This window comes from Notothenia rossii (genome assembly GCF_949606895.1).
Source record: "Notothenia rossii genome assembly, chromosome: 4".
Taxonomy (NCBI): Eukaryota; Metazoa; Chordata; class Actinopteri; order Perciformes; family Nototheniidae; genus Notothenia; species Notothenia rossii.
In genome coordinates, this window is record NC_136902.1 from 93,657,834 (window position 1) to 93,669,600 (window position 11,767).

General features: G+C 43.5%; 2 protein-coding genes across 2 annotated transcripts in view; one reads left to right on the top strand and one right to left on the bottom strand.

The window, feature by feature from the left end:
* Positions 1–173: 173 nt before the first annotated feature.
* Positions 174–4,414, top strand: c5ar1 (complement C5a receptor 1). The gene is made up of 2 exons (XM_079676244.1): positions 174–438; positions 1,654–4,414. The coding sequence occupies exon 2, from the start codon at positions 1,666–1,668 to the stop codon at positions 2,746–2,748; it is 1,083 nt and encodes a 360-aa protein (XP_079532370.1). The 5' UTR covers positions 174–438; positions 1,654–1,665; the 3' UTR covers positions 2,749–4,414.
* Positions 4,415–7,911: 3,497 nt separating this feature from the next.
* dact3b (dishevelled-binding antagonist of beta-catenin 3b) overlaps positions 7,912–11,767 on the bottom strand; it is a 10,592-nt gene continuing 6,736 nt past the window's right edge. The window contains exons 2-4 of the mRNA XM_079673913.1: positions 10,732–10,822; positions 10,294–10,395; positions 7,912–9,277 (exon numbers count right to left, since the gene is read on the bottom strand). Coding sequence (XP_079530039.1) covers positions 7,980–9,277; positions 10,294–10,395; positions 10,732–10,822 — 1,491 coding nt within the window. The 3' untranslated portion in view covers positions 7,912–7,979. The remainder of the gene's footprint in view (positions 9,278–10,293; positions 10,396–10,731; positions 10,823–11,767) is intronic.

Genomic DNA, 11,767 nt, shown 5'->3' on the forward strand with positions numbered 1-11,767 from the left:
GTAAAGTATTTTATTTTATATACGGTAATACTAAGGAGGCATAGGCCTATATGATGATATCATGTTTGACATTATTGATATTAAAACAGTGATTTGTTTTTCTTATCAGAAAGTGAAGTTATTTATTTGTAAGCTCCAAATCCAAATGTTTCCCTCAATGGCCTTTGCGCCCTGAAAAAATGTGTGACACCAAAGGCCAAATGGCCTTGCCCCTAAAATGACGAAATTCCAAGCCTGCGCTGCATATTATATTTTCTAATGACTTTTTACTTTCTTCAAGAAAAGTCTTCACTCCTTTCTTCAGTCTATCAGGATGTTGTGCAAGTGCCTGAGTGGACTTATGAGTGTGTGAGGAGTGGAGGATATTACACACTCCTAAAAGCAGAACTGCCTCAGAATCTTCTGAGTGCAGTGTGAGTGCAACAGGCCAGTGACACGGTAAGTCCAAATTTCAGATAAATCACATTTTAAGTTTAAAACCTGTAAATAGATTAGATAGATAGATAGATAATTCAATTTAAATCATGTTCCATTCTAATGCTCTGTTATGACATAAGGGATAGTTTTGTTTAGCTGTAGTTTACCACATTATTGCTTCGTTCCTAAAGTTTATATTTGCTTAAAATGTTGGGAGAGTGGGGTAAGTTGAGCCATTTTGTCGTTATGCTGTCCTCTAAGCAAGGAGAAATGACACATAGTCAAAATGAAAACACACACCTATAATTCAGGATGTCTCCTATCAATGGCAATGATAAGAATTCATATTTGATCAAGGGCAGTGAAAATATTACTTCTTTAAATTTAAATTTAAATAAAAAAAAAAAAAGTCTTGTGGCTCAACTTGCCCCGGGTTAGGGGTAAGTTGATCCAGGTCAGGGGGTAAATTGAACCACGGTTCAAACCTGCATACCTACAACTCATCTTAAAACATTATAAACAATAAATAACAAACCAAATACAAGCTTAGTTTTTCAAATATTTGTTATATAAATTTCGATTGAATTCATTCATGTTAAAAGGAAAAGTAATCATGCAAATGGTGATACAATGTCATACATCTTACCAATCAAACACAGATTAAATTCAACTTTAAATGTAGCCTACGATGAGCTCTTTTTATCAACTTGGCCTACTTTCATTCATTCCTCCATTGAAAAAGTGGCTGAACTTACCCCAAGGCCCATGGTTCACTTCACCCCATAGCCACCATTTTACAAAAAATAGCCTAGCATTCAAATTCAGAGCCATCTTTAGCTTAATGATTCACATGGTTTAATACGCTGCCAACACATCAACATATTCAACATATGTGTTTAAACCTTGACACCTTTTTTTTTACATGACAGCCGATATAGCTGACATCTAGAAAATGTATTTTGACAAGCAAATTTTTACCAGACCACAATGAGTATTGCATAATATTTGGTCACTCGATTACAACTACAAGGCGTTGCCTGGTTACAGGGAGTGGCTCAACTTAACCCCTTCTCCACTACATGTTGTTGTCCTTTTTTTTATTATGTTAAATTCAGCATGATAAAAACGTGATAAAGCTGAATTCCGATGTCTTTATAATGCTAAGAAAAGAGAAGAGAGAATTTATACCATATTTTATTTCCATCTTTAAACAACTTTTTTCCCCCTAATTCCCAGTTCTTCCCAGCCATGGAGCATTCCTTCGAAGAAAATGAATTTATCAGTGATTTCCAATATTATGATTCTAACTACACACACCTCGGTTCATATGATTTTAACTACACACTGCCATCGTTCCATGACTCTCCGACGCCTGAGATACAACCGATCCAGATCGCGTCTCTGGTTTTCTACGGCCTGGTGGTCCTGCTGGGGGTCCCCGGGAACGCTATGGTGGTCTGGGTGACGGGCTTCTGCATGCCCCGCTCAGTCACCTCCCTCTGGTTTCTCAACCTGGCGCTGGCGGACCTCCTGTGCTGCCTCTCGCTGCCGCTGCTCATGGTGCCTCTGGCCCATGACGACCACTGGCACTTCGGATCCCTGGCCTGCACCTTGGTGAAAGGCCTGTTTTACCTGGTGATGCACTGCAGCGTCCTGCAGCTGGTTCTGATCAGCGTGGATCGCTGGATGCTGGTCAGCAGGCCCGTGTGGTGTCAGAACAAAAGGCGGCCCAAACAGGCTGCTCTGGGCTGTGTGGCTGTGTGGGTTCTGGCGCTGATCGGCAGCATCCCCCAGTTTGTCTACACCAAGCAGATCGAGGCGGGTGAGGAGAAGCGAGAGTGCGTCACGGTGTACTCTCAGCTCAGCGCCAGGCTCGTCATCTCCTACCGCTTCCTGGTTGGATTCCTGCTCCCCTTCCTGGTGATCGTGGCCTGTCACCTGGTGGTTTACAGCCGGGCGGAGAGCGGGGTCTCTCGGAGTCGGACCCGGTCCATGCGGACGCTGAGGGTCATCGTTGTGGTGGTGCTGAGCTTCTTCCTGTGCTGGCTGCCGCTGCACATCGTGGACTTCATGGTGCTGTTGACCCCGCGTAACTCCCCTCAGAGTCCCAAGCTGTACCTGGCGCAGGTGTTCTCGCTGTGCTTGGCTTACTTCAACAGCTGCCTCAACCCGCTGCTCTACGTGTGTCTGGGTCGGGGGTTCAAAGACAGCATGAACCGCTCGCTGCGCAACATGCTGCACTTCATCAGCGAGGAGCCGGCGTCCAGGATGAGCATCACCAACAACGACACCAAGAGCTCCTCATATGCGAGGGACACAACTCAAATCTGAGGCTGTTTTCACGCAGTTAGCTACTCTGAAGAAAAGTGTTATATACCCATGACCCCGAGTAAGGGAGACTAGGGCGGTTGCAACCCTTTTGGATTATTCTAAAAGAATGTTTGGTCTAGAGTGACCACATTTTGATATATGAAATGTACAGCTGTCTGCTAACTAGCCATACAATCGTACCCTTACCCCACATTGATATACTGTGTGTTTTGCTATTCTGATGTTTCTATCCAACTGGGTACGGGTGCAACACCTTTGAGTTATTTTTGTCTAGAGTAACCACATTTTAATATATTAAAGTCTATCTGTCTGATAGATAGCCATACATGTTAAAGATGATGACATTCACAACAATTTAACATAAATAGTTTACGATATTTATTTGAATGGAAGAAGTCAGATGTCATGCGAAATCCCCCTCAGGCCCAATCTTTACCTGAGCAGGTGTTAGCACTTCCTATACAGTTATTCCCAAGATATCAACAAATGTTATTGCATCAATTGTCTCATACCAAACGAGGACTTATATTTTGAAATGACTTACTTCGTACTCCATAGATCATTTGACCATTTAGTAAAGTAAAATTGCATTTCACTATTTAACTTCTGATGTTCTGCCTTAATGAGCATACTATTCTTAACATATCTACAATCATGTTAGTTTTATTTATCTGCCCTGCTCCCTGAAACACTTTTCTTGAAACATACGCGTCCAATGACTTCAGCTTGAAGGACAACAGGAAGTGAAAACACCAACGTTGCAGTTTTCTCAGCTAATTTTGGAGAAGGGTTTTTGCAGATGCAGTTGAATGATGCGTCTATAAATTGTCATTGTTAAAATTAGAAATGAAGGAACAATTTGGCAATCTGCAATTTTTCCTGTGGACATTCATGTCATGCAACAAAAACACTTCTGTATTTCGCTCCAATTGGATTTCTTTTTTTTGGCCATTTCTATGAAGAATGTACAACATGTCTGATCTCTGGATTACTTTTTGTTTGATGTAATTCAAGTTTGTTGTAAAGAAAACACGTTTCATATTTGTATAGTTCTTGTTGTTGTATTGTCTAGCAGGAACCTGCAATGACCACCAGAGGGAGCTACTCTCTAGATATCTGATTTCCAGTGGCTTATGCACACATATGTTCACATTCATGCAGTAGCAGCACCACTTGCTCTAGGGAAGCTAACACACACACACACACACACACACACACACACACACACACACACACACACACACACACACACACACACACACACACACACAATTGATCTTAATTGATGATGTTTACATTCAACTGTCTGTACCATTTCCAAATAAACAACACAACAAAATGTGTTCAAATTAAGAGCAAAGTTGCCTTTATTTACAAACTACATTCATTCCAAACAAGGCCACATGATGGTATATACAAAAGCATACATATTTACAAGACTGTCCCTGTGTTTCAATGAATCTGTGCACTTGTACATACTGTGTGCACGCATGCATGGACACTGGTCCCTTATATGGCTTCTGTTTAACCCATGACTGTCTCTCTGACGCTGATTGGCTGCTGCAGGTTGCAAAGAGTGCCTCAAACAAAAGGGAGGTTTTTCTATAGGATGCTGGACACAAGGTTTGGTGATTCGTGGCTAAATAAAGATAGGTGGTACACTCCAGTTAAGTCTAATTCATCGGTTGCCTAACCATTCAAAAGTGTTGTTTCTGTTAATAAGCACTAAGGTTTAAATGACGCTGTTACTTTGATTAGTACCACATTTGTTCGACCCGTTTTTCTGAGAAAAGTAATCGCCTTAAAACCCGTTTGAGTACTTATTTCTAAGTTTAGCAAGACATGAAGCGTTTGTACCCATTAGCCATTGACCACAAATCTATTCTTAATTACGTTAAAAGGCCAACAGACATCAGGAATAGCTGGCAGTGTATTCAGTCCCTTAGAGTTGAATAATCCTAGTAAATTTTGGAAAGCCATAAAATCGATTTCCACTGGTGATATCCCAAATGAGCTACCTCCGTACCTCACCACAGCATCTGGCATTATATCAGACAGGGCCACCATGCTAAATTGCTTTAATAAGCATTTTGTCTCTTGTGGCTCTCTGTTTGATTCTGTCACTGACTGTGCTTCTGCTTCTGTGAACGCTCCAGTCCTTGACTCTGAACAATGTGGTCTGGAAAACCCTTTCAGTTTTACTCCTTTAACTGTTGGTATTGTCCATGAAGCTTTATCCAAGTTAGATCCTAAGAAACCGGCTGGCCCGGACAACGTAGAACCTTTCTTTTTAAAGATAGCTGCAGATTTTATTGCTCCACCTCTTACTTCTCTTTTTAACCTCTCCCTCAGCACAAATACAATTCCTAAAGTATGGAAGTCTGCTTATGTCCTGCCTCTACTGAAAGGAGGGGAGGCAACTATTTTAAATAACTATAGGCCAATCTCTAAATTGTCAGTTTTGGCTAAGGTGCTCGAACGACTTGTGAGTGAACAAGTAAAGGAGTTTTTATGTATAAATGATATCCTGTCTAAACATCAGTCAGGCTTCAGGAAGAAACATAGCACCATCACTGCAACAATGAAAGTGGTAAATGATATTACTAGTATGCTAGATAATAAACAGAGTTGTGCAGCTCTGTTTATTGACCTTTCCAAAGCGTTTGACACCGTTGATCATCGTGTCTTAAAACAGAGGCTACTCAGTACTGGCATATCCAGCCATGCAGTGGGGTGGTTTGTGAACTACCTCTCTGAAAGGTCCCAATGTGTTCACTTTGATGGGCTGTCTTCTGAGTGGTTAAACATTGCTAATGGTGTTCCTCAAGGTTCTGTTTTAGGTCCACTTTTATTCTCCATATATATCAACAGTTTAGGTGAAAATGTGGATGAAGCTACTTTACATTTTTATGCGGACGATACCGTGATGTATTGTGCAGGTCCCTCCATTCAGGAGGCGGTTGTTAAATTACAGGCTGTTTTTAACATTATTCAGACTCAGCTCTCTGAACTAAAGCTTCTTTTAAATGTGGATAAAACCAAGATAATGCTCTTTTCAAAAGCTAAAAAGTCACCAGAGCCTGTTTTAGATATTGTATCAACGCAAGGAACAAAACTTGAAGTTGTTGCCTGTTACAAATACCTTGGTATCTTGCTTGATGACTGTCTCTCTTTTAAACTTCATGTCAATAACCTGCTTAAAAAACTGAGGGTTAGGCTAGGTTTCTTTTTCAGGAATAAGTCCTGTTTCTCGCTTGAGGCCAGGAAAAGGCTAGTCACTGTGACCTTTTTACCTGTGCTGGACTATGGTGATCTGCTGTATATGAATGCACCTGCCAACTACCTAAGCAAACTAGATGCTGCGTATCATAGTGCTCTGAGATTTGTCACTAACTGTAAAGCACTTACTCATCACTGTACATTGTATACCAAGGCAGGTTTACCATCACTCACTGTACGGAGGCTCAGTCACTGGTACACTTTTATCTATAAAGCTATGTTGGGCAAACTCCCGTATTATATCTGTTCATTGATAAAGCAGAAAGTTGCAAGCAGCTATTGTCTGCGATCTCAGGATATAGTCTTGTTAGATGTGCCAAGAGTAAGGACTGTCTTAGGTAAGACAGCTTTTATGTGCGCAGCTCCACTTGCTTGGAACAGTCTACAGGCAAAATTGAAATTGAGCATTTTTATTTCTTTGAATGTATTTAAGGCATGTCTAAATGAAATGCTTTCTGACACTCTGGGTATTTGTAAATGTTGAATATGTAAATATGATATCCTCTGTTGTTTGTATGTTGTTTTTATGTTTCATGTGGAACTAAATGATGCAGGTCTCCCTTGTAAATGAGATCGATGATCTCAAGGGACTAATCTGTCTAAATAAAGGTTTGAAATGAAATGAAATGAGAGTTGAAGTAAACACATCGTGACTCAGCAATTATCATCAATTAGAGCAGGAAAATGCCCATTAGTGTCTGAAGCGTTGTCAGCTACAAGATAAATTAAACCAGATGCCTTTTTGAGGCGGAAACTCTGTAGTGTTATTGGTCTGTTTTCCTCTGAGCTACATATTTTCTGACCGTTGATTTTGAACAAGCAATCAGATGTTTATATGCATCCTGGCTACCGCTGTCTACCACAAACACATAGATATAACTGTTAGAGTCCAACAGAAGGGATCCTGGTTAAAGTTAAACACTAGGTAGTTTATCATTCTCCCTCCTTTCCTTCTTGGCCCCTTCTGTTAATGGCGCACGCTGAGTATGCAGAGATAATATACTGTCATTAGAGGTAGGTACATTTCATGATTCATGACAAAATGAAGCAGCTACACCGGTGCTCTAAACAAAGCTGTATAGCCAGAACACTGAACAAAATTAAAACGTTGGCTTTAACTATAAGTATTATGTCAACAGATTCAAGCCAACGTTTCAATTAATTCAGTGTAGAAACAGGTGTGTGTGTGTGTGTGTGTGTGTGTGTGTGTGTGTGTGTGTGTGTGTGTGTGTGTGTGTGTGTGTGTGTGTGTGTACCCCTTACCCCTTAGATTGCAGGATTAGGGGTTGAATGTTATGTTTCTCTGTTGTTAATCAGTGTTGTTTTGTTTGTGTTTGTTACATGAGCCCTATGAGGAAGCATTTGTCTGTATATCTAGAAAAAGCAAACACACACACACACACACACACACACACACACACACACACACACACACACACACACACACACACACACACACACACACACACACACACAGAACATCCCCCTACCCTTTACAGGGCCTTGAATTATTCATGCTCTGACTCACTGATGCTGTCCTGTGACAGATATGGATGCAGGCTGATGCAGCACTTCAGTGATCAGGCTAACAGGATTACGTAATCAGGACACAGAAAAAGTAGTCCCTTACAGTAACGTTAAAAATAAGACGTAATCAGACTGCTTAACACAGGGGTCTCAAACTCAATTTGAGTCTCGGTGTGTGTGTGTGTGTGTGTGTGTGTGTGTGTGTGTGTGTGTGTGTGTGTGTGTGTGTGTGTGTATGTGTGTTTGCGTGTGTGTGTGTGTGTGTGTGTGTGTGTGTGTGTGTGTGTGTATGTATGTGTGTTTGCGTGTGTGTGTGTGTGTGTGTGTGTGTGTGTGTGTGTGTGTGTGTGTGTGTGTGTGTGTGTGTGTGTGTGTGTGTGTGTGTGTGTGTGTGTGTGTGTGTGTGTGTGTGTGAAAGCGTTTCCTCACACGGTGGTCATGACTTTGAGCGACCCTGAGCGGAACCTGAGGATCTTCTTCTTGAGGGCGTGGGAGGCTTTGATCTTGACGAAGGCTTTTGGTTGGACGTTGACGTTGGCGGTGGTCTTGGGTGAAGGGGATGAAGAGGAAGATGAAGAGGCCAGACGAGGCGGCAGCTGTTGGGGCCAAACGAGACCCCCGAAATCATCCGAGTCACTGGACAGGGAGCTGGAAGCCGGGGAGTAAACTTCGCTCATGCTGGACTCGGATTCTGCGGGGCCGTTGTAGCCCTCCTCGCCCCGGCAGAGCGGCGCCCTCTGCTGGAAGTCCTGCTGCTGGGAATGGGAACAATGGCGAGCTTTTCGAAGTGCCCGTCTTATTCCCGCTGCCGCTTCCTCCCCTTCATCCTGGCTGAGCTCCAGGTTGGAGCACCAGCGCCGGCTCTCGTTGCCGACGCCCCCCTGAGGTCCAGGAACTCGGGTATTCTGGTCCGTTTTTCCTTGGTGCCTCTCGGTGGTGCTGTACCGGCGCTCAGGCAGAACCCTCTGACCCAGCAGGCTGTTCTCAGACTGGGATCTGCTGGTTTTACTGCTGGATTTCTTGGGTTTCGGCCGCTCGTTGTGGCTCTTCTTGGAAGTTCTTTCCTTGGAGTGCTGCTCCGAGTTGAAGTGTCTCGGGGACGCTTGGCCCGCCTGTCCGGGGATGAACTGAGCACCAACTGAATTGTGTTTGTGAGGATGTGAGTAATGATGCTGGGGGGATGGGGGCTCACAATAAGGGTCACGAGGCCCAACACCACAGTTGGGGTCCAAAGAGGGCAGAGGTGATGGTAGTCTCTCGGCCAGGGAGAGTGGTCTGGACTGGGGGTAGGGCAGAGCCAGATAGCAGTCCTCCTCGAGAGATGGAGCCTCTTCCCCCTGCAGCAGGTCGCAACCCCAGCCCTGGCTCTGAGAAAGGTCAATATTTGGCAGCAGATGCGGGTCAGGAAAGCGCTGCTTCGAGGAAAAGGAAGGATTTCTCTTGCGTAGGGATGTGTAGTACTGGGGGTCGGGGGTCAGGGTGGTGCGAGGCCAACAGTGCCGTGATTTGAGGGTGTAGCGGTGGACGAGACTCAGGATGTAACCCTCCACCCTCACGGCCCGCTGGTATTCCTCCTCTGAGACCTGGTACTCCTGCCAGGCGTCCCACTGCCAGGCCTCCTCAGCGATGCCCTCCAGAGGCGGGTACGGGGCGGAGAAAGATCGGGTTAACGAGGTGCGAAGGACGGGCACCTCCACGTCTCCGTTCAGCATCAGGGGGTCGTCTGATGACAGAAACAATGCGGTTTATGGTAACATGATGGGGAAGGATTATAACACATAAACACAGCGGTGCTGGGATGATGTATTTCTGTGTTGGACCCTGAAGGCAGCGTCTCCCTGGTCCAATGGGATTTCTCCATGTGATTTGGGATTATTGCATTAAATAAATCAGCGGGATAATCTCCACATATTAACACTACTTTATGATTTTTTAAGTAAAAAGCTAACATTAGGCAATAAAGGAACTACAGCACGGTCACATGGCTTCACACATATCCACCAGGTATGACCAGACAGGTATTCAGGCTTACAGACTTCATCAAGCCCTCCAATCCAACAGAACACACACACACAAATACATAACAACACCATCAGCTGGATGCACACCAACATGACCATTCTCCAGCAACACTACAACACGTCACCACCACTAAGCTAATGTTGGGCTATAAAGGAACTACAGCACGGTCACATGACTTCACATCACCACGCTAAGCTAAAGGAGGCTAATGTTGGGCTATAAAGGAACTACAGCACGGTCACATGACTTCACGTCACCACCGCTAAGCTAAAGGTGGCTAATGTTGGGCTATAAAGGAACTACAGCACGGTCACATGACTTCACGTCACCACCGCTAAGCTAAAGGAGGCTAATGTTGGGCTATAAAGGAACTACAGCACGGTCACATGACTTCACGTCACCACCGCTAAGCTAAAGGTGGCTAATGTTGGGCTATAAAGGAATTACAGCACGGTCACATGACTTCACGTCACCACCGCTAAGCTAAAGGAGGCTAATGTTGGGCTATAAAGGAAATACAGCATAGTCACATGACTTCACGTCACCACCGCTAAGCTAAAGGTGGCTAATGCTGGGCTATAAAGGAACTACAGCACGGTAAATACACGTTCTGATTGGATACAAAATGCTAACACTTGATGCACTATATTATATGATGTGCTGGACTTAGACACATGATTGTTTAGTGTGTGTTTGTGCACCTCAGTGTTTTCTTACCCACAGACTTGGGTCGGTCGTTGGTCCGGCAGCAGATCGACTCTGATGGTTCAGTGTAACACCTTCCTTTAGGAGACTGACCCTCACTGGACTCATAGAAACCTAAAGGAAATGAAACAGAGAGACAGAAAGAGAACCACGTCAACTATTGCTCACTCACTGATCATATCTAAAAATAAGCAGGCAGCGTCTCACTGCGTTTCACAAATCACAATAACAGGCTGCTGGAGAACGAACGAGTAAAGAGAGAAGCAGAAACAACATTACACAGAGAAACATGAATATATCAGGGCTTAGAGCATATTATTCTGTTTTAAAGCTCAATCCAGGTGTTTAAAATGAATTTGATAGTTCAATTAAATTACAATTAAATGTAATAATAATAATAATAATAATAATAATAATAATAATAATAATAATAATAATAATAATAATAACCTGAACTGGGCCGGCTGTCTCCATCACAGTCGGTGTCGACCCGCAGCTCCAGAGCCTGCATCAGACCCCAGGGGGAACTATGGAGTGCGCTCTGAAACACACACACACACACACACACACACACACACACACACACACACACACACACACACACACACACACACACACACACACACACACACACACACACATACACACACACACACACACACACACACACACACACACACACACACACACACACACACATACACACACACACACACACACACACACACACACACACACACACACACACACACACACACACACACACACACACACACACACACACACACACACACGTACACTCACTGTTATCCTGCTGTCTGTATTTGTGCTCAAGGCCCGAAGCTTCATTTTCTTTGGCCCTGCAAGAGCTTGCAAAGAATATAATACGTTTATTATACGGTTACATGCTGCTTTACAGAAGAACGTTGCCCATAAACTAAATGTCCCACAATGCTCTCATTGTGCGCTCTCATCTCATTTTTTTATATGCGCACTGAAGAGACTTGCAATTTGCAATTGCAATGTATTTGCCCCAGACTTCTGCTTTCAGACGTAGTTAATTATGAAGTTATTATCCTATCCGATAATGATCCAATGCAGAGGCAATAATGTAATATAATACATTATTTCATATTATGTGTTTATATATATAGTCTTAAAGTTAAAACTGGCCCTTTGATTGCAACCTTAATGCTCATGTGGCCCGAAATTGAGTTTGACACCCCTGCGGAAAGTCAGACTTGATTACATCTTATTTTTAATGTTACTGTAAGGGACTACTTTTTCTGTGTCCTGATTACGTAATCCTGTTAGCCTGATCACTGAAGTGTGTGTGTGTGTGTGTGTGTGTGTGTGTGTGTGTGTGTGTGTGTGTGTGTGTGTGTGTGTGTGTGTGTGTGTGTGTGCGCACGCATGTGTGTGTGTGTGTGTGTGTGTGTGTGTGTGTGTGTGTGTGTGTGTGTGTGTGTGTGTGTGTGTGTGTGTG

Coding starts and splice junctions, on each gene's coding strand:
- c5ar1 (XM_079676244.1), top strand. CDS start 1,666: ATGGAGCATTCCTTCGAAGAAAATGAATTTATCAGTGATTTCCAATAT.